This window comes from Diplotaxodon limnothrissa, linkage group LG5 (genome assembly GCF_057381915.1).
Source record: "Diplotaxodon limnothrissa isolate DT_005_m linkage group LG5, D_limnothrissa_male_GT1.1, whole genome shotgun sequence".
Lineage (NCBI taxonomy): Eukaryota > Metazoa > Chordata > Actinopteri > Cichliformes > Cichlidae > Diplotaxodon > Diplotaxodon limnothrissa.
This window is the reverse complement of record NC_140600.1, coordinates 11,885,794-11,909,799: the sequence shown is the minus strand read 5'-3', so window position 1 is coordinate 11,909,799 and position 24,006 is coordinate 11,885,794. Positions and strand designations below refer to the sequence as shown.

Here is a 24,006-nt window from a genome sequence, read left to right as displayed (position 1 = left end):
TCAGTCATCGTCCCCTCCTCCGTAGAGGTCAGCTAGCTTCTTAAAGCGGGGGCCCCAGTCGTTGAGGTAGTCGTAGTCCTGGTCCCCTGAGCTGGTGGAGTTGAGCGAGCTGACAGAACCAGCGGTGGAACCACTGCCCTCGTAGTCAAACACCAGCAGGGAGTCGTAGGGAGGAGCGGTGGGGTCGTTGTCTGCTGCCCTCAGACCCTGGAGGCACAAAGACAAGAAAGGCTGAACTCCCACTCTGAGCACCTCCTCTTTATCTGCTCAATTAGTAAAACTGGGCTTAGGCCAATAACTGCTGCTCATCAGAAATATAATGGAGGAGCTCGTTTTTCACATAGCAACAGGTTAAGTGTGCTAGACCGTAAAAGGTGCAATAAAATGAAAAATAAAATCTCATCTGGCTCATTCGCCCATGAACACTTTAATGTTGCATCACAGCCTGAATGCTATACACTGAGAGCAAGCACGTTTGGCGGTGCCCCTGACGATGCCAGTACAATCAAGTACACATGTAAACCAATAATATGTAATGAACTATTGTTGGCCATTAAAAAGATTATGTTTCAAACTTCAAAACCACTGATGTGTAAACCCTTTTATAACACATCAACGAGGCATTGTTAATTCCAAAATAAACACAGGCGGCTATGAGAACACGACACCAGAGCTTCAGAAAAAAGGTTTTTAAACTTGGACATACATCATTTATGAAGTCGCCTATGTCTCCAGGGTGGGGCAAACTGGGTCTGACAGGGTACTGCGACTCAGCAATCACAGGCCTCTCATCCACCCTGCGCACCCCTGTCGGCTTGTTGATGATGTGGTCCAGAGACTCCGGCTGCTGCAGCTGGCTCAAGTCGTAGTCCTGCATAAAATCCACGGGGGAAAACGGGTGAGGATTAGAATAATCATCATAATAACCTGCTTTCTAACTGCAAGCTCATGTAATACTGCACATTTTTTATTGGGAACAGGCTCATTGTACAACTTGGAATGTAGTTGTTGGGCAGGTCTCTTTGTCAAGACTTTGATGTACACTCATTTTACATCAGTGAGAGCTGATCCGCTGTGAAACTGTGCTACTGGGCTTTCTAATGTTTAAGCTCTTTTCTAAACCTGCAGCTCGGCAGACTCAAGCTGTGCAAATCCAGACTCCAAAGTAATTCTGTACTTTTACTGCATATTGAATGTCATACTGTACTGTTTTAAGAGCCAGTACATGCTTCACACTGATCAGAAATGATGCGGTATGGCGTCAGACGCCCATCAGAGAGTGACTTTTGAATGTGAGCATTTTCCCCGGAGCTGTTTCCGTTTCTTTTTTTGGATCCAGCTGTGAACTTCCATTGTCAACGAGAACAGCACACACAGATTCTGTCCAAAATCTGCTTAAATGGAACAAGTAGCATTAACGCTAGCAACTATTCATAGATGTAGCCCCCTAGAGCTATTCATGGCGATATACTGTATACTGCTTTATGTGCTACTATCACATTTCTTTGTTAAAGCGTGTTCCCCAGTGTGTCGTCCGCTCCCTCATCATGTAGTTGATAATGTAGGTAATATCTGTTCCTTTGGCTTTATGAGAAACACAATAACTCCCTTTGCTGAATTCATGTGCTTAGTAATCTGAGCACACTGTAAACTTGTAGTTCCAGTTTATGCTCATTTCATTGATGATGAACTGGAAAACTAAATGACGCACAGCCGATGAATGTCCTGTGATTATTACAAATACGTTTACAGCTCTGACATTTTCAAGTTTTTTGTTAAGAAATAAGTAATTCAGAGCTATAAATATGAATATGACTGGCTGATAAGCTCCCTGTGTTGCCTTCAGAAGTCTCACACAGGTGTGGGACAAGATAGCTGAGCTTAGTAAAAAAGCATGTTAAAAAAGGCATACTTCATAATATATTTATGAATTAATCAAAGGCTTCATTGTCGAAAGATTTTTTTAATTAAAAAATGAAAATCTGATCTGAGATAATGGTGTGGAGTAGGTGTTTATGGGCAAAAAGAAAAGAGTGTCATAAGTGGAAGGACAGACTGAAAGCGTGACTTGGAAAAGTGTATTTATTCTCCATAAAGTTTATCCTCTTATCCTCTAATTTTACTGTTGTGCTAGCTAATCTTCTGCGGCCTCTGACTTTATTGATTTTTCTTTTAGATCAAAGAATGACCCACTTGAAGACCTTAAAAAAGCAAAGAAGTCTTGCTTTCAGTTTTTGTCAGGAAATGCTAAAGTTGTGCTAAAAAAAAAAGCGCATCAACAATATTTTTATTTTTCCTCAGCACATATTAGTCAGTGGCTTTTGCATGTTGCAATCTACTTGATGCTGTCAGAGGCTGAATTACTAATAAGGTTACATCATGTGCTAAAGATCTCAATGAACTCGAGTACGGTACAACATAGGGCTGTTTGATATAATGATATATATCGGATATATATCTATCGTTTCATTTTACGCTATCGTTTGTTTCGAGGTGTTGCAAAATAAACTGTTTACGGCAATATTTTTTCATCGTTTTGATGGTCACTGTAGTGGCTGTATTAATTTCTTAAAGTGCTCTCTTTCTCTTATATGTAATATAACCACACTACAGACGGACAAGCGCCTGTTTTTATGCGTTGTCGTTAGCAACAGCGACGGTAACACCTTCGCGTGTCCGCTTGTTTATGTTCCACATAAACCTTTCACAATAAAGCTCAAGATCCTGTTGAGACCTTTCAAAATAAACTGAATCACGTGAAAGAGCAGATTATTTACGGATGAGAAGTAGAAAAGAGCCGCCAGGTGCTAAAAAATAAACTTTAGACTCAAACATTAGAACAGGCTTTTCCCCACAGCACGCCGTGTAATAAATACTCACAAAGAAAACGGCGGCCGTTACAATTTATGTCTAAAAATGTATCGTTTCATGCATCGGTTAAAACACTCGACTCCAGCTACATGACGTGCAGTCGAGCTGCCCGAGATTCACAGAATTTACAGAAAATGTTACATTTTGTGATTTATATCGTTATCAGGACGATAGAATTCTTACATTGGGATATGAGATTTTGAGCCGTAGTACAACAAGTCGATTTGTAAAACTTCTTCCCTCTCAGATATTTCATCATTAACTGTAAATAGTGTTATTGCAAAGTGGAAGTGTTTAGGAACCACAGCAAAGAGACAGTGACCATGTGAGTTACAGGGCAATGACATCGAATGCAGAGGTGCATATAGATAGCAAGGAAACATTGAAACAATGTTGAGTCAATATCAGGCTGTGTCATTGAATCAACGTTGAAGTGTGACGTTGACCTAACGTCACTCTTGCACCCTTTTTTAACGTTGAAACAACGTCAGGTTTTGATGTTGAATCAATGTTGAAACCTGACGTTGATTCAACGTTATATTTTCTAATACTGCTGACATTGAAACAATGTCAGATTCTGATATTGAAACACTGTTGAGCTATGGTGTTGATTTTCCACCTCTTTCGCACAGTTGCTTTTTATTAAAACAACAGTTAAATCATGACTGGAAATCTACCTTTCTTTATAGGTATTTTAACCAATACTAAACTACTGCATGTTTCCATCAATACTTCAACCACCTAAACACTTGTACTTATTCCTTAAATTGGACACCCTTTATAAAAAAAACCCAAATGTCTCACAATGTATCATGTCAATATTAATATCCTAAAATAAGAAAGCATTGCATGTGATGTAACAGAGAAAAAAAATAAACAAAAAAAGGTCAATAGGCATGTTTCGTTTGCTAAATGCTTTATTAAAAGACAGTTTCCTATTTACGTTTACATGATTCACAGAAGTTTGTAATTTTTTGCATGATGTGCGTCCTGCACTACCCAAACGATCGGGGGCGTATCGGAGCCATTTCTGCACTGCTTGTGCAAAGACAAACTCAGACATAGAGTTTGCCCCTAACTGCTGCGTCAGGCTCCAATCAAGGCAAAGCGTCTCACCTATAGACACATTTTAAGAGATGGAATTAGCGTGTCTCATGTCTTAAATGTGTATGCAAGTGCTTGTGTGTTTAATCAACAGGCCGTTGTTATGTATTTAAATCACATCTGACAGCTATTACACTTTATAGTTACAAAGTGTACATAACCTTTATATACTTACCATTGCCTTATTTGCCTCTTGTGATTGAAGAGCTGCCTCTGCATTGTTTAGCTCCTCAATGTTGTGCAAGGGCAAATCCAGAGGCAGTACCCCAGCATCTACCGATTCATTGCAGCCGGTATTGCGGATGGCTCTGACCTCCTCACGGAGTTCGTTAACAGCTCTCGTCAGGTCTGACAGAAAAAGATAATTTTTTTTTAAGTATTTAAGAATACAGACAACTTATCAAAAGTTTCCTTGTGTCACACACAGATATGTACAAAGACACTAGACAGTATTTTATTACCTGGTATTTTCACTCGAGGGGCCTGGGGAAACCATTTTTTTGTGGGCTGCTCATCCTCTGAGTCACTATATGTGTACAGGGGATTTGGTCTAAAGAAAAAAAGTTGAAAATGGTCATAAGTAATTACAAATGTGCTTTTGGAATATTTTTTCCTAAAGTTACAGTTTGATTTATAACAACACACACAGGAAACGGAGATGTGCAAGAAGGTACAGTATACAAGGAATTTTTGAAGTGCACAAGTGTACACGGCTTTGCATTTATAAAAAGTTTACAAGCTTCCACTTTTTGGACTATATTATGTGGTGATATTGCAGTATGCAAGCACCACAGATATGTATAAAAGACAAGATCATAAATTCTTAGCAATCAAAGATATGTTTGTGAAATAAAAAAAAGTTTTACTTGTGCTTTCTTTTATGACTGGTCTGAGTTTCAGCTTCGGACTGAAGGTCAGACATATCACAGTGTTCACTTAGATATTTCTGAAGACTGCGTTCTGCTTCGTGAAATGTGTCTGGAAGTACAAACACAATGTATGGCCAGACATAAATTAGGACACGAAAAACTTGTTATTGTTACATTTATACAATACCAATCCAGATGATACCCACCATGGCTTATTAGAAGTCGGACTGGTGCATAGGTGAGCCATGTTGCACCAGGATGAACTCTCCTCTTTACTGCGTCGTGGATCCTGAATGTGTCTCACGGAGGATATGGAGGCCATGACAATTTCTCCCCATTTATCCATGATCTAGGGACTATTTCTGTACCACCAGTGCTAAACTGCACAATGCACCAGTCTTTCATTTTTATCTTTTTTTTAATTTGGAGTCCTTTTTTGCCCTGTCTAGGATAAACAGGAAACAGATAATTACAATATATTTCATAGTCACTACAAAACTTGGATCTATTGATTGAACTAAATAATAAATAATAGCTTAAAATGTATATAGGCAACAATTACAAGCAAACCCGTATATGTAAGCATTTAAACACTGAAGATAATAAAATTAACAGTATTTTGTCTAAGTCTGCCATTGTAGGAATAGCTAGGTTTCATTTGACGTAGACGTGACGTCGACGTAAAGCGCGAAATTTGACTGGCGGTCGGAAGTGAAAAAGATAAGCGCAAAATCACAGACAGACAGTACGCAAAATGCCTATGTCCTGTTGTGTTTACGGATGCTCCAGTAGGTCGACCAGAGAAACTGATAAACGGTATTTTAGGGTACCAAAAATAGCCCAACGAAGAGGAGAAAAATGGAAAATTCTAACCGAAAAACGTAGGAAAAAATGGATTTTAAATTTACGTTTACAGTCGGGAGGAGCAGAGTCTGCCAATGCCCGTGTCTGCAGCGACCACTTCGTCAGAGGTAATGTTATGTTTGCAAACGAACTTATTAGCATTAGGTTGTCGTTAAATTCTCGTTTACTTAGTGCTTTTAAGTTAGTAGTCTAATATTGACTTGATTGGGACTATAGGCTGCCCAAGTGCTTTGGATGACGAAGAGTCGGAGGACTGGGCTCCGACGGTCAATCTCGGCTACGAACGAAAACCCAGATCGGAATCAGTTCTCAAACGAGAGAAAAGAATGAAGCTTAAGGCAGAACAGCATCGATGTGCAGAGGCGATTTTGGATATGCAACAGATGGCTGAGAGCCCGGATTTGAGCCTAGTGACAGTGGAGAACAGGCTACTAACCCTGCCATACAATTGCAATGAGCTGCAATCACTTCTCCATCCTCCTTTGCAATTACCCAAGTCTTCAGAGGTGTCTCGTTAGACCGCTGAGAATGGTTTACCTTGAAACAAACAACTGTCACTCTAACGAAGTCCTAAGGATGTGGCATGTTTGTTGACGTTAAAGCCGCTACCGCTAACTGTTAGCGTGTTTAAGATAAAGCAATATAAGAACAAACACTCACCCTTGCAAACACCAAACTGTATCCATCACGGAGACGTTTTGTTCCAAGGTTGTGGACCCACCCGCTGACAAAAAAATTGTACGCCTCCAGACTCTTGAAAGCTTTCATTTGCTGCCTAGTGTAGTAAGAAGTCTGGAGGACCAAGTAGTTGGTGATATCCACAGCCTCGATAGTAGGCAAATCCTTTCCTTCTGTGGTGTATTCGGACATTTTCAAAGAATACGGATCACGTCCGATATATTTTTTAACTATCTGTTTATATCTCTCCCGAGAAACGGGGTCTAAAGTTGCACAATAGCTGCTCTCCTGACTCTCCACAGTGTCCTCCATGTTTACTTCCGCCCTCCACTCAAAAATCGCGCTGCCTCCGCACGTCATCAGAACCACGTGACCGCAACCCAACTATTCATGGCACCGAGACAAAAACTTGGCGCACAGTGTGGCGTCAAAATAGGCGCACACCTTTGACGCTGCATTTTCTCCGTCTTCCTCGTCCACACATGCTAAACGCAGTTTACGTGTGGACAAAAGGTGCAAACGCAAGTTAGGTGAGCGTGCAGCGTAAAGTTTGAATTGAGTGCGAATCGAAGCGGGTGCTCACCAATCATTAAAAGTAACAAAGTCATTGAACACATTTATACAGATACCTTTACGTTTATCAATCATATATCACAGATTTACAATTTTTTGTAGTACTATGCTAAAAAGCAACTACAGAGTGAAAGTCTGGGTCAAGCGCCGAGGCGAAGCAAGAACAAAGGAACCCTCGAAGCGTTAAAGCTAGCTTTGTAAGGGAATATAACGGAAAAGTATGAAACGAAAATGTTTTCTTTGTTGATAGACTTTGTTTGCAGTGCAATTTATTTGTTGCCGGATTGTAAGATGAAAGTAGACACAATTTCGGGCTCCCACATTTTATCCGAAACTTTACATTAACAAGTTTGTTTGTTTTTTTTTTTACTGTTATTCAAATGCAACCGTGGAAATAACGAATAGAACAAAAGTCATTCATTCTTACCTTATACTAATCGTGGTGCAGGCCAGTGCAGTGCATCAACTGATACCTTCTCCGGTCAATTCCGCTGAGAGTAAATCTAATGTCCCGCTCTACTGTACAAGACAATGGTTACCTGGAGGGATGTACCAATGTGATAGGGGTGCTGCGGAATAGTCCAAGTGGTAGCAGCTTTAATTTCCCGCTCAACCATAAATCGATGGTTTTTCAACGTGATTGTTGTCACCTTGTCAACTATAAATAGATCAACAATCAACGATGACAGAACAACAGTGAATCAATGTTATTTCAATGTCAGTGTCAGGTTTCATCAGTATTTCAATGTTGTTTCAACATTGGTTTTGTGTTGACATTTCAATCCTGACGATTCTGATGGTTCAGATGGAAAATCAACATCTGTTCAATGTCTCCTTGCTATCTGCAGATAGCAGAGCATTTTTTAAGTACTATATAGTACTTAAAAAATGCTCTGCTGTGTCATTAACTTCCTTGTCATTATAGTCAGCTCAAAGATTGTGTGCCAGGAGCTTCATGGCAGTGTTCTGCTCTGTCAAGGAGTGGAGGGGTTGTAGGTGTGGGTGGTTGGGTAGGCGCTCTGTGTGGTTAGGCTTTCCTGTGTGTGCCCTGGCACCCTCACTGTGCCGGCTGGTGTCATTCCTGGGCTTTTGGTCTATTTGCTGTCTCCCAGCTCCTGAAGAGCTGTGGACTCCTCCTCCTGGCTGTCCGTGCTGCCTGAGTGGGACTGGGATGGGCTATCTGGCATCTGCTGGGTCTCGGTGGGGCCTCGGGCATTGGTGGAGGCATGTTCCTTCTTCCTGCATGTTTCTGGCTCGGCACACTGGTGTCCGCCACAGCTTAGTGCAGAGTTAGTATAGTTTTGTATTTTCTGATGAGTTTTTAATTTCTATTTAATTTTGACTTTTTGTTTTTTTTGGATCACTGTTGTTGCCTGTTGTTGTGTCCGTTTATTTGTCTAACCCTGCTGAAGTATTTGGTTTCTAGGTTTCATTTTGCTCTCTTTGAAGAGAGGTGAATGTTGGGTGGCGAAATAGAACAGCAACATAGAGACCTCTGATTGTAAATATTATTACTTATATTTTCATGAAAACCACAACTTAATTATTCTTGCAAATGTTTTACTGGAAAAAATGCCAAATGTTTGCAGGGTTTAACCTCAAGTATGAATGCTTAGTTCCCATTTCTGTATAGCTGTATATCCCAGATTCTGTAAAGTTATTTATTTCATTTCATATTCTGTATAGTTTTTCATATTTATATCCTGTTCATATCCTGTACATAGCTTGTACTCACTACAGCCTGTACATACTTATAGTTATAGAATATTCACAACATACTTCATACCGTGTACATTATAACATACCATAATAGACCCATTTCTGTAATATACTCACATATCTATATTATTGCTAATATATATTGTAATATATCTATATCACTAAAGCACTTCTGGATGGATGCAAACTGCATTTCGTTGCCCTGTACCTGTGCATGTGCAATGACAATAAAGTTGAATTCTATTCTATTCTATTCTATTATCTTTCTTATGCATGAATGCATGATTTCACAGAATATTTTATTGCCCAGTCATGCTGAAATAACATGAATATTCTGAATCTGTGGTAAATATTCAGCTGTGTGTTGTAATTGTGACTGCCTTTCCCTGTTTTCTGACATTTGCTAGACAACGCTATTAATGATTTAATCAATAAGGCAGGACACAGGATGTACACTCAGTTGCTGTGAATCCACTGGACAATTATCTACGCTGTTCTCAAACAGATGCAACTGGACATCACACAGTCTTTGTACTGTGGAGCTGGCAGGTTAAACACTGTTTAATGTCTGATCTGACTGCAGTGGACATATGCACCTCCTTAGTGTAATGTCTAAGGGCTTCTGCACATGCATGAACAGGTCTAGAGCTTGTTTCACTTGTTACTTGTCAATGCACTGTAGAGACCAAAGAAATTTCCCATGTGTAAAGTCAGATAATATAACAATACATTTCAGAGGATTTTAAGTCAGTAAACACCATCACTAAACAAAAAGCTGAAAATTCATGTTTCACAGTACCTGGTCCTCCTCTCCTCCTCCCTCTTCATCATACTTGAGGATGTTGTCCCTGACGTCATCCTCAGGGTCAATCAGCAGGGGCTTCGCTTGCCGCTCCTTTTCCCTGCGCTTCATCCACACCACAAACAGCAGAACCATGCCTACAATAAAAAAGATTATTTTAAAACGAAGAACAGCAACTGTTTGCCAATAATTAACGTTGATTTTTGTTAAAACCATGCAGCTCTCAAAGATCAGACAGTATTTGTTGTACTCACTGAGTAGTATGATGATGCAGATGAGTATGGCAATGATGGCCCCAGTGCCAAGGCCAGCAGCTGCCACGGCTCCCGTGGCACTACAGTCCCCATTATCATCACACGGACACACTTTGACCCTGATTACAGAGCGGTTGGACAGTGGAGGGTTTCCCGAGTCTGACACAATTATGGGAATCTCGTACACACTTGCTTCCAGGTAGGGAATCCTAAGCCGCAGCTGAGCATAGTCACCTGCAGAGCAAGAGTTAGCATGTCAAATGTAATAACAGTATAATTAAAAATAAACAAGTGTGGATTGTTTGGAAGGGTTCTTAGGAGAACATGGCAGCACAACTTAGGTTTAATAAACTGAATAAACTACATGACTGGAGATATTTGACCATAATGCACAGTGCAGCACAAACACCTAATGCTGTCGTACTCTCAAGCACGGTGGTGGTGGGGTGATGATTTGTGCTGTTCTGCAGCCTGGGCACCTTGAAGCCACTGAATCAACCATGAATGCCTCTGTATACCAAAGTATTTTAGGCTGCTGCAATGGGCCAAAGTCCACCTTCAACCTGAATATGGAATCTTAGGAGAGCTAAATAAATTCCCCCAAACCTCAATGAACTGAACCAACGATGTAAAGTACACTGGGCCACAGTTCCTCCTTGATGACTGAGACTAATAAAGTCATACAGAAAACGATTACTTTAAGGTATTTTTGCTAAAGGCGATGCTACAAAGTACTGAAACATCTATGTTTTTTTCACAGGAGTGCAACAAATCCTGTGAAAGCTTTCTTTTCCACATGACTGTACATAAAACTGAAATGTACAGCTGTATAACCTACAGCATTTATCACTCAGTCAAGCTAAGACGAGAGCCTCAGCGGGGAAAGAATCCAGGTATGTGATCAGATTTGTCCTCAAGACAACTGCTGTGATACATCCATCTGGGTGGATTAGGTGACAGATTGGATGCTCGGGGGACAGAGAGATGAATGGATCTCATTTGTCACAAACAATAGATCGTACGTCAACAGCGGATGGCACCCGCATCTCTCACTGTGAGCTTCGTGAGACATTTTGTTAAACTTGGACTTCTCTCATAGCTGATAGCGATCCCCCCGATTAATGCTGCCAGTTATTCTGCTGAGAGGTTTATGGTTTCATTCAGAATGATGATGTGTCATTTCCCCACAGCACTTAAAAATGAACCTCACAAGGGTCCAGTTCGCGAGACCAAACTTTATTAAACACAGTGTATAATGACTAATACCGCTCAGCCTGGAAATGGTCCAGTTTCGTCGAACGCTTGCAGGAAAAGAAGGCAGCTCGAAGACAAACGGCCCTATGTTGGGGTCGGCATCAGCATCAGAAGCTGTGATGTTGATCCTAGAGTTGGGGCGTGCTCGTTCGCACACTTGTGCCTCCCGGGGTATCAGCACGGGCGCGTTGTCGTTTACGTCGATCAAGTAGATCTGGAGGGTTCCTGTCCCGCTGGCTTGGGGCGAACCTGAGGGGAGGCAAGAAGAAAGAGAGAAGACAGAGAGATCAAAGGAGGAGATGGTGAGATAACAACATAGTAGTGAGGCAGAGCAGTGAAGATGAAATGATTGGAGAAAGAGAACAAAGCCCCCCAAAAAAGGCAGTTTGACGAGAACGCTACAGAAGACGGCAAAACATTCGTTCCATTTTTGCCTCATTTTTCGAGCTGATTCAGGTGTGGAACTGAGAAAATGAGATGGGCGCCAAAGAAACAACAGAAGGAAAAAAACAAGACGTTTTGTTTACAAGTGGGTGAACGTGGAGGGACAATGCTGTATACATCTGTAGTGGAGCACCGAACACCAAACAGCAAATGAAAGGACATATAAATGTTTTAGTCCTTGTATTTCAGAGAAAAGCCGAGGCGAGACTCACATTGGTGGGGAAAGCGCTCACATAAAGATTGCTGTTATCTGCACTCTGGAAAGCCTACTGGGAAACAACTCAAATGCTAACCCCTTCACTGCATCCAGAAGTACAAGCTCATAATAACTTCTTCTGCTTGCCAGACCAGAACAGAACGGAATAAGGTTAGAAGAAATGTTTTTGATGTTTATTGCATTGTTAACAGCAAAAAAAAAAAAAAACCTTCAATGTGGTTTGATTACAGTACTGCTGTCTTCCTGACTTAGAAATATACTTTATTTTTTTTGCCACTGTTTCACTTGATTTTGTACAACATGGTGCTGGGAACGAGCACCTCATTGTTTTTCCAAGTGTACTGCTTGCTGTCAAAAAGTCAGATTGATTTTGAAGTTGTGCTGCGGTCCGTCTCAAGCTAGAGCAACTTCAAAAGAGTGAAAATGTGTGTAATGAGGTTGAACTCTAATGTGCACGGTGTTAACTCTCAGACTGTATGTACGGCAACTGTGGCAACAGATTAAAAACGATGCTTACACAGGGCAGCATTGCGTTTGGACATGTGGACATGGTCAAGACGGCCTGCTGAAGCATCAGAATGAGGAGGAAAGGTAATTTAAGCAGGCTGGGTTGAGAGTTTCAGAACGTGCTGATCTCCTGGGATTATACTGCACAACCATTTCTAGGGTTTACAGAGAATGGGCTGAAAAAGCCTAATCACAACCAAGGCATGCAGAACACCACGTTGAACCTGGAAGCAGATGGGCTACAGCAGCAGAAGGTCATTGTACTCAAATGGCCTCCACAGTCACCAGACCTCAGTCCAACAGTTCCCCTATGGAATCTGATGGAACGGGGACTTTACATCATGGATGCTAAATAGATTAAAACGGTTGTGTCGGCAAAAGAAGTTCCAACTGGCTACTAGCATGGTGTACCTAATGAAGAGGCCAATGAATGTAATTTAGTAATGCAATTCTCCATAGCAGTGCAACCCCCAAACTACAGATGAAGGAACCACATGCGACGCTCTGTTAAACAAACAGTAATTTGTTGTGGCCTTGGTATTCAATCGACAGCTTCCTTCTCAGACTTTCAGCGAACTGAACTAAATGACTAAAGCAGTGCTGCATAGAAAGAGTTTACCCCAGCAGTTCATCAGTGCTGTATTTTAACTTTTTTTCCACTGTCAGACAGTAACTTGGTGCATCAACTATGTAAAGGTCTGTTGCTCCGGGCCCCAAGGCTTATCGACCGTCTTGTCTGTTATGATTGGCTGGGTGCTTTGTTGCTTCTTACGCTTCGCTTGAGGAGAATAAGTAAAGAGAATTTCAATCAAAGTGGAATATATCCCCTTGTTGACACTGGACTCTAGAATCGGTAGGCAGTCAACACTTTGAGCTTAAGCTGGTGTGCTTCAGGGCAACCAATCCCTCATTTCTCACTAGAGTAAAAACACCTGGGTCCCTCCTACTTACACCCAAGGGCAAGCATCTCTATTTGTAGTGGTTCAGTTCTTTGTCTTCATACATTGTTGCAGCAGCAGAAACAGATACACAGAACCTTCCCTGACAGATCCTTTTTTCTATAAGAGACATGAGCATGAAGGTCACTGCGGCTTTAGATACTTTATACAGTGCAGTGTATGAATCATTCACAATTTATCTGCACTACATACAGCGTCTGGTTGGAAAGTATCACGTATATGGCATATTTAACCCTTACAGCTTCCTTCTAATGATTTTCAGTGCTGCAAATTCACAACAGTTTGCTTGTTTACATGGAGCTTTCATTTGATGTTTGCTCATTTTTAATCACCCGTCGCCCCATGCCCTATGCACATCTACATGACGGTGCAAAGATCTTGAGCCAAACCTCGTTTCTTCATATTTTGCTAGGAAAATTGCACAGTTGTAACAAATCTCAAATTCAACCTAAAGATTACTGACATCCAATACTGATATTTGCACACAGAGATTTCTCTAAATTCTCAGACTCTTGATGATATTACATGCATGTATTGTAAATGATGAGATATTCAAAGTCTTGGATTTTACACTGTGAAACATTATTGTGAAACTGTTCCAGAATTTGCAGATTGGCGAACCTCAGTCATGTTACTGACCTGTTGCCAGTTAACCTGATTAGCTGAAGAACATTACTCCATCTGTTTCTCTTACTACCATCTACTTATTCAGCCTTTTGATCCTCTGTCGCAAGTTTTTGAATTCAAGGTGAGTTAATATTTTTAATGCAGCAGTAATCTGATATCCTTTTTATGTGCTACAATGAAAAAATATGGGTTTATAAGATTTGCAAATCCCTGCATTCTGATTTTATTTCAATTTTACAGAGCATCCCAACATGTTCAGAATTCACTGTGTACCGTGCACTATTCTGTGCTCACCATTTGTTTATTTTTTCCCTATCAAAGTTTAATTTAGATTGCTTTTTCTTAACCATATCCACGGTGTAATAGCAGAGGGCGTCCTGAGGCAAATCTGTGATATTGGGCTATGCAAATAAAATCGACTTGACTTGATTTGAGAGCTGCTTTATGCAAGCCACTGCTAAGACTCTGCAATCACCCTAAACTGTTTTGTCAATAGAAACACCTTCCCGGAAGCCACAGTATAATATAATACAGATGCACCTTAAAGTCTAATCCTAATAATCCCAGTCATAATATCTGATCCCTGCCAAAGAAGGAAGAACTCTGTGTGAGAAAACATTACTTGATTATGCTGTGACCTGTTCGGGTTGATGATGCGTGATAATAAAACTTTTTTGATATTGGGATCACTGGAAACAAGCAAGACTAAAAATCACACTATGAAATGGCCAAAGCTCTAACAGTTCATCCTGATAATATTGACATTTCATTTCCGTCCTTTTAAAATTCTTTGAAATATTCCAGTTAAAACCCCAAATCTAAGCCTATAATTCAGGAACTCTCTGGCCAAATTGCATGGGAATTCATCCAACAGCTACTGAAATATGTGAATGTGAACCAAAGAGGTGGATAAGATTGCAAAAGATGGTTAAAACATGCCACTGCAACCTACTGTTACATACATGCTACTGTAAATCATCACAACTGATACAGTCAGCCTGACTTACCAGACTTACCATTGTCGAATGCCAGGAATGTTGCCTCGTACACATTGTTCTTGACATATATGGACTCCCGGTCAAGCAGGGCCATGGTGGTGATCTGACCATTGGTCCTGTTAATCTTCAGCCAGTTCGCTGGATCTGATAACTTAGAGTACCTGCATGCACAGAGATGGAAAAATAAAGACATGTCATTAAATCCAAAGATAAATACGCACATACAAGAGCCACATAATGACTTTTATACCAACTGTTACTTGAATGCCAGCGGCTCTGAATCTTTTATTTTGTTGATCCAAAGTACCCATTATCAGGTTGAATGTTCATTACCCGAGTAAGCAAAACCAGCCAAGGACCTTTAAAATATTACAGTGACATGGAGAGTGGAACATATGTTCACCGAGCTAATCATAGCTGCAGCTCATTAGCATGAAGACCGATGAAAACCCAAACCCATATGCGGAACAGCCAAGCAGCACTCTTAACAACTTCACAGCTCTTAGTACCCACACAAACGCCACGGCAGCTCTCATCGGAGTCACGGGTTGAAGCGTCCACAAAACTGAAAGTGACAGCTGCACAGCGCAGGAAGTGCCTCAGGTCTAATGAGAAATGGTTAACTCCGGACAAGAAGAACTCTCGCTAGTTGGTACTGTGAATATGTGTGTGTGCACGCACACGTGTGTGTATGCGCGTCAGCATAATGACAGGAATTTGGTGTGAGCGACACAGGAAGAAAAAAAGAGGCGGTGAGAGAGATCAGAGGCTTTTTTTTTTCTGAATAAGCTTAGTTGGTGAAAGGGGGCTTAATTAAAAGAAGTCTGTTGAGAGCTGACACTAGTTAGCCAGAGGCTCACAGGCATCCACAAAACTAACTCCACCTACAGCTAAAGATGCACACAGTTCTGGGCTGGCACACATATGAAACAGATAAATTAGATAAGCAGGAGGACAGGCAGGTGCACTCATTATCATTATGCTTTTTAACAGCTTTTTTATTTTTTCCTTGAGAAAAGCAAACAAGCAAATGAAAATAAACAGAATTTCTAGTCAAAGAAATTGTCATGCTGTGTTAGCCAAGGTGTGATGTTGCCCCGTAGGTTACATTATGGTATTTGCGCAGGATGCCTGGCACGCTCATCTCCTTCCTGTGCCAACAAGATGTCACCTCCAGCTGGCAGAGCGAAATATCTTACTATACTTCATTGGATTTTTTCCTTCTGACAAGAATCACGCCTTAAGCTTTAACCCTAATGTATTAACATAGCTTTACTTAATACCAATTAAACAAAAAGGCGGATAAGATTGTTTCTTTTCCCCAATTTTATAAGGATCACATCACACTGCTGCTGCAGCAGAAAGAGTCATATTACCTCTGTTTGTTATGTGAAAGACATCTGCAGATGACAACTGATTTTTATACCATCCATATCTGTGACTGGCATTGACAGTAGTCTTTTTGCAGCTCTACATCTTCCAAATCCCAAACATGGCTATCAGGATTGCTGTCATGGAACAGCTTGCTCAGAAAATCTCTCACACGGCGCTTGCATTTAAGAGGCATGGAGGATCTAGTCTCAGACGTCATGCACGTTGTTGCAGAATGAAAATGTTAGGATCCTAACTTTCTAGACAGCATAAGATGAATTGATGAAATACACCTTTAAACCTGGAACCAAGCTTTAAACTAAGACATTTATAAGTGAAGATTTAAGGACATATTCTCAGCTGTGAGGGCTAATATCTAAAAATCAAAAATAAATACCAGAACACACTCCCATTAATTTAGCGTTTAGCTACCAGTTAAAGCACATCAAACAACATCATCTGGCAAGCAGACATGGCCTCACATCATCTTCATTTTTCTTTCCTCCCGTGAGGAGAGAAAAAGGCATAACATTCAGAAACATTTGAAAAAACACACAATCTGGCTCCTCTCCCAACCACTGCTCACACAGAGGCCTTTCAGTCATACTTGGCGGTTCCTCCTGTGTACTTTAGCGTGTGGCTGTGTGTCTGCTCTTGCGCATTTCTCTTTCTTTTTTGTGCATATTGTGCAGGGGGTTCAAGTGAGGTCACCCAAAAGGAATAAAACAGCAGCGGCGGCAGCAGCAGCATCAGCAGTGCAGACGGGGCTGTCGTGAGCTGAGTGTCTGCTGGCACGCGGCTTTGGAGAAGACAGAAGCTCTGAGCTCCCATCAATAACAGACACGCAGACTGACGGGGAAGAAAGCGACAGGGTCGGTCGGAGCGGGAAGGAGGGCTGGATGAGAGAAAAAAAGGAGCAAAAGAGGAGTTACTTCTCTCAAAGGGCAGAACAGCTCAGCCCACTTGGTTTGCATGACATGTCTTTTTAGGAGAGGAAACCTGAGATGTGGCTATTGCTCACTTTTCTGTGCAGTATATATATATATAAAAAAATATATATATATATATGTGTGTGTGTGTGTGTGTGTGTGTGTGTGTACTTCTCCCACAACCTCCCTCGCTATCAATTCAGTTACATTTCCACTGGGTTTCTCGGTGGAAGTGGCCGTCTTACTGACATTAAGAAAAATCAATCTCTCTCGTTGGAGCTGGCGATGGAGTGGAACAGTGCTGCCGGACCTTAGTGAGCATGTGGGAGTTTCTGTCACATAGGGTCAATGCCTGGATGGCATGATGCCCACAGTGTGTCATCCCAGTTAGGAAGGATGGAGGGAGGGATCAATGAGGAGGAAGATAGGGATCTAAGCAGGGCAGACAAACAGTGTCCAACTCATTATAGGATGACCTCTTCACACCAGTCGCCTGGCAACAGGGAGGTAACTGGGATGTGGGTGGGGGGGTCAGTTGAGAATGTCACCGAAGAGGCATAAACTGTGAAGAAAGCGATCGGCTCTGATTAAACAGTGGTGACAGAGAAGACACCTACACAGTGTAGGCAAAATATTGGAGATTTACATGAATATCAAGTACTCCCTCAGTCTATTGTACAAGACTTGGACACAACTCCATATATTCTGAATCTGCTTATATCCCTGGCTTTGAATATACTATATAGAAAAGTTTTCTTTTCGGTTTGTTTTTGCAACTTCATAGTGGTTAGGTCGGAAAATGCATTTTATTGGGTTTTAGATGCACAAGCACAGATTTATAAACTTACAAGACACTTTCCATCCGTCTACAGCCAAATAAGACGCACAAGCTAAAATAGCTCAGTTGAAAGAGCGTCAGCCTAAAAGTACCTGTTTTTGATCCTGGATTTTAGCAGCATGTGGACTTTTTTTGGGGCACCTGTGGAATCCTGAGGTGCTTCCTGATGCATCCATTGCAGTGTATTTGTGCATGTGTGTGTGTGTTAGTGCTCAGATGTAGGTAAAAGCATTGTGTGTCCAACTGGGTGAATGAGACAGTAAAAAACTCTGAGTTCCCAACGTGAGTAGAAAGGGTATACAAAAGCACCAGTCCATTTTGTCCCACTTTGTAGTTCTTACATCCTGCATGGAGTTTAATGAAATTCTTAAACAAATAATTTTTCGGTGTTTTTTCATACATAGGTTGATGTGGTAATGGGCTAAAAACCGGGGGAATAAATAGCAATAAAAACAAAAGAAATAAACAAGTACTAAATATTGGCATCAGTGCAGAATTTGACATAATTTAAGCATTTTAAGCTAAAGCGATGTTCTTTAAAGTGCGATACCTGACAGTCTGGTGAATAAAGTGGTCCGGGTCTTGAGCCGCAAACACGGTAAGAGTGGTCCCTGCTGGCACACCTTCTTCAAAGCGAATCATTTTTGGGTTGACGGGGAAGACAGGCGGCTCATTCACATCCTGCACAGAGATGGTTACACCTGCTGTGGACTGAAGCGAGGACTGGATGCCACTGGCCAAGTGGGCCTGGTTGGACACGACCACAGTTAGCATGAAGGCACGATTCATCTCAAAATCCACGGGCTACAGAAAAAAACAGAGACGGGAGAGAGACGGAAGGGAGAAAGCGATACAGAAAAGTTAATGATGAGCGATTGGGGGAAAATGAGCGTGGCTGATTGCAAAATTAGTTCTAATTTTTAACCAATTTAAGAAATGACATATAATTAAGCGAAAAACAATGCGCAACTATAGTCCTCAGTCTGGCACTTCACAGCATCTGGCACTTCACAGCAGGTGGAACGGTACAAGATGCGGAGCTGAATAATAAAGGGAACGACTGTATGGCTCCGTTTTGAAGAATTATCAAACATTCGGCACATCAATCAGGGCGGCGTGCAGAGAAAGGAGGCTTATTTTTTACCTTGACCACTGTCACCATGCCCTCATTTGTGATGGGATTGGTGCGGATGGTGAAGTGTCCAGATGGGTCTCCGCTGACAATGCGATAGACTGCATTCCAGTTAGGACTGTGGGGCTGATCCCGGTCCACCACTGTCAGGTTGGTCACCACCACGTTTACTTTGTTCTCTGGAACCTCCCCGGAAAACTATGCGGGACCAGGAAGGAAAGAAGCACGTGAACCACGAGGGAGGGGAGGATGGCAGAGGAAACATTATGCTAATACTCCTCAAGCAGTCAGCTAATGAATGTTAATAACTTGATTTAGTGAGATTTTAAGCACATTCTGGAGCCATCATCAATCTTTTAGCATTTTACATAATTGTTATTATGAAAACAAACTGCTTTTAGGGTCAAGCCAATAATGCTCATTACATTAAAACATGAACTGAAAGTGGAAGCAAAACAAATGGGGGGGAATTAGAAAGACAACATAGGGGAAAAGAAAAAGATAAACCAGGAGACATATTTGTTTAAATGTGGTTAATAGAGAATCATATCTTCCATTATGTTAATGCAGTCCCGTATTCCTCCCAACGCTTGCTCGTATGAAACTCTTTATTTAAACTAATGGATTTGTTCAATTAAGTGTTTACCCATTCAATTTAGATTCTGTGCATTCACCAAATCTAGGTCTTAATAAGCAATTAGATAAGTACTATAATTAAAGCAGCAGTAGGAATAATCTTTGGCTAATGATCTTCATTATATTGCAATCTGAAACAACTCCCCTCTGAACTAACTCTGGAGGAAACTTGGTGACAGCTGCAGAGCCGAAAGAAGACTTTACAGTGCAATAGGATACAGTTCCCCGTCTACTGGGATTGATCTGGCTACTGAGCACACGAAGGTAGTCACACACGCACATGCAGCGAAAGCTCTTATGTCACATGATAATCAGTGTTTCCTCTTGTGAAGCGTTAGCTTGTTTATGGTGTGAGTCTGCCAGCTGCTGTTCATTTTAATGGCTTCATCATCGTGGGATTAAAGCAGCATCCAAACCAACAGATTCCTCTCTTCCACTCCAGCAAGGAGGGTCTCCAAGGGAGACCCTCCTTGCTTCCTCTTCTCCTGTTCCCCCTGCTGGGCTGATAAGCACAAAACAAATTAAATATGCACTCTGAGTCCCCGGTGTATGGGCTCCTCTATTTTCACCCTGGGCTTTAGCCTAAACGCCACCACAAACCTTCCAAGCTTGTTTGGCCACGCTGTCAGAGCGCCAAATGGAATATGCTCCCTTGGAGGCATGCACAATGCTCCTGACTATAGAGGATGGCCCATTCTAAATGGCCACTCTCCGAGATGCAATGTGGCCCTATTGATAAGCCACGAGAGACACAGACTCGAGAGTTTCCGTAGGATTTTTTTCTTTTTGAGTTACAAGGAAAAGAAGTTATGATACTTTTATTTCAGTTATAGAATAAAAGGCTTTTGTTGGTGTAACTAATTCTGGCTTCATAAGGATTCACACACAAACTTCATTTGCTCTTTCTTTTTAAACATGAATTATTCTTAGAGGCTGATCTTTTGAAGCCGTGACTATTTTGGCTTAAAAGCAAGATAGGCCACTTCGGCTACGAGTGACAGTTAGCGGGATGAAGGTGAATACTGAAACATCTACAGGTGTAAATTATGAGTCACACAGTTTATCCAAACCGTTTGCATTCTGGCTGCATGAAAGATTTATAGTCAATAGCTGTGCACTACATCCTCTGATTTTAGGCTAATATGCTTACATTAATACGTTTAGCTCAGAATAAAAGTAAGTCTAATGGCTCAGCAACCTATTATTTCTAACAACAATAGCCAATCCTATCTTTTATTAAGCTCTTACCCAGTATGAGACATCCTTTATATCACGGCTAAACAGCGATGTAGTGTTTATCACAGGGATTGAACTACGTATTCGGTTCCTGTCCTTCTCTTTGTGCTCTCCCTTTGCTTGTCAGGAAAACAATGAAGAAAACGTAATGATGGACGGGCTAAATTTACAACCATTCTTGGACTCACACATCAGCTGTACAAGTTGTTAATAAGCATACTTTTTTTCTTTAATTCATATTTTCTTTTAAATGTTGTGTACTATACAAACATTTAATGTGGTAGTACAGTATATAGTGAAAATGCAAAAACCTGACATTTTAAAGTTACAATGTGTAAAATTGTCAGTAGATTGCAGATTGCATAATCCTAGCTACGTGCTACAGGGAAAATGTGTTTTAGGCAGCCAAGAGAGATCATAAACATTAAAATAGTTAGACTATAACCTACAATGGCCGTGGCCACCCAGCGTGTGTCTGCTACTGCTTGGAAGGCTCTCATTCAACCATTTACCACAGCTATCAGTGCTCAGTGAGAAGCCTCCACGTCTGTTTCCTCTGGAAGAAGCTAGAAAACTTAAAAATAAAGCAGGTATGATCCTTCATATCTTAAGTTTGAAGGTGCAGGCACGATGTATGTGAGCATCTACAAGTTCTCTTGTTTGGCGTACTACTATGTGGCTGGTCTCTACTCACTTCCATAAACACTATTAGTTAGAAGAGAGATATCCTTGCCAGTGACTATATTCAAATATGTGGGGGAACGTGGTGACTTCCACAGATGACAAACCTGCTACTGCAGTATTTAGTTTTAAAGCTAGAGCAAAACAATACTAAAGAGCTCTTTGTGTCCCTGATGGTGCACTGAAAACAGTTCCAAATACTGATAAGACATGGTATAGTACACATATTACATGACTTAAGACAAAACCCTGGCAGCTATGATCTCGCAAGTACAAATTTATGCTAAAAAAGGTAAAATAAGGGAGCTTTTAGAAATAAACTACTCAGAAAGTGAAGATGTGATGCTACACGTGCTGCAGTCAGTACAGTAGGTAGGCTATGGACTCAGAGCCACTCTGCTTAACAGTTTGTGTGGCAAAACACCCATTTTAAATTGTCCTAAACATACTTAAAAAAAATGTTCTGTAAAATTCACACTTCTCCTAATTATTGTTGAGTCCGTGCTTGATTGTGACTTCACAAGAGTGTACACTTGATTAAATTGTTTGATTAGACCTACTGTGGCAATAGCATTGTCTTTTAGTTCATCACATATTGCCAAACATAGCAGTGACATTACACATTCAGGCACATGTGGTGAAATGAATAAAACATTTTGGTGTTTTTTTTGTTTTGTTTTTTTTTCCAAATTAGATGCAGTATATCGGCTTGGTTTACACCCCCGCAAGCAATTTCACTTAATTAACGTGCTTATGTTTTCTCTATGCCTCCTGCAGAGAGCAATGAATTCTTCTCGGGTCTGTCATAGACAAATAATTACTGAAGCGCTCTAAGTCATGTTGGGAAGCAAAACAAGTAGTAGAGACTGACAATGCAGTGGAAATGGCATCGGTTGGAAAACAACTTCTCTGCTGTGGCTGTTAATGTGTTAATGTGCTGCGCTGATACATTACAGCACTAGAAACACACACCAAAATATGGTGAGCTCAAGCTTTACTGACAAGCTCAGACATATTGTTGCAGTTGTGCAGGAGTGTTGTAGGCAAACTGTGTGTGGATGTTGAGGTGAGAGTCAGGGTTGGGAAACTTTCTAAACGTCAGATCACATCCTCGCTTCAGCAAACTAAAACAAATTCTGGCTTTTTGTAGCCTTTAAATAGTCCAGTCCCTGCTGAGGAAAAACAACATATATCACAGTTTGTATGGGTTAAAAATGTATATACATGGGCTTGCAGTTTTGTGGTAAAGGAGCCAGAACCGCAGACGGGGAGGAGGGGGACGTAGACCCATTATGTGTAGAGCGGCAGCCTCGTTCATTGAGCTCTACCTCTGACAGCTGGGGAGCTCTTATCAGAGCATGCGGCTGGAACTGTACTGGCACGCACGCTGACGACGGCCCCGCTGAGGAGACTGGGATCACAGTGTGTGACACTGACACACTGTTTGCTCTGCCTTTGAGCTTTGCTGAAAACAGCATCTGTCTCTCTTTGGAATCATAGAAATCCAAATGTTTACATAAAGCGCAGCCATGGCCCTGTAGGTCTATCAGACTGTGGTCAGCGTTTGATCCTGTTCCAGTCGTACAGTCATTCGAACTCTTAAAACTAAGCAAATGTACAACTAACAACACAAGCACTTGTTCTAGAAAAGTGGGCCCGCTGTAGCGTGTCTTCCTGTCAGGCCAGTGTGGCGGTGTAAGGGATTGGGGGTGGATGCCTGCAGATAAATTCCAACTACACGAGGCAATGTGAGCAGGAAAAGAAAACTGATCTCATTCAGCTCCTTTTCCTGCCTCTCTTTAATCTCCTGTCACTCTCCTGTATTCTGCACCAATTTCTCCTCATAGATCTGTCCTCATCTCAAAGTGTTGTACACGGTCGCATTCCCCTCCTTTTTTTTATGCTTCGGTAGCGCTAACATTTTACGAGCGCTAACGCTGCACTGTGTGGTTGTTGACACTGACCAGACAGTGTGTTTTCAAAACAAAAACGTTTGAACGTACGTTTCCACTTACAGGCTTAACAAACAGCATGTCTATAGAACAGCTGGTTAGCATGGCAACTAAATATATAGCTATTAAAATGTCAGATGAGGGTCGAAAGGCAAAGGATGACACCTTTTGACCCAAAGGTTAGTGTAGAAACTACATGATATGCAGAGAGGGTAGATTAAATTGTTCATATGATGTTCGAGTGAAGTAAGTCAATAATATAGCAATGTTAAATCTCTCGCCACTGCATGTGATTTCATCTCAACAGCTTTGGATCGCGGTTTGAGGAAGGCATCCATCTCAGTCAAGTCGAGCAGCCGCCTTGGGTGGTTGTTACATTTACAAAAGTCTAACTTGTAATTTGAACAAAATAATTTCATGTTTCCGTGGTGAAGGTAACTAAATCATGTAGGATTTGTATGAACTTAATTTGTTCTTGTTGAGATGACATG

The 24,006-nt window shown here is 41.3% G+C and overlaps 1 protein-coding gene across 1 annotated transcript in view; it reads right to left on the bottom strand.

Annotated features, from left to right (window-relative positions):
- Window positions 1–24,006, bottom strand: part of cdh4 (cadherin 4, type 1, R-cadherin (retinal)) — a 228,239-nt gene continuing 204,233 nt past the window's right edge. The window contains exons 10-17 of the mRNA XM_085353049.1: window positions 19,023–19,208; window positions 18,429–18,682; window positions 14,750–14,901; window positions 11,001–11,237; window positions 9,735–9,968; window positions 9,478–9,617; window positions 707–871; window positions 1–207 (exon numbers count right to left, since the gene is read on the bottom strand). Of these exons, the coding sequence (XP_085209175.1) occupies window positions 1–207; window positions 707–871; window positions 9,478–9,617; window positions 9,735–9,968; window positions 11,001–11,237; window positions 14,750–14,901; window positions 18,429–18,682; window positions 19,023–19,208 (1,575 nt within the window). The remainder of the gene's footprint in view (window positions 208–706; window positions 872–9,477; window positions 9,618–9,734; window positions 9,969–11,000; window positions 11,238–14,749; window positions 14,902–18,428; window positions 18,683–19,022; window positions 19,209–24,006) is intronic.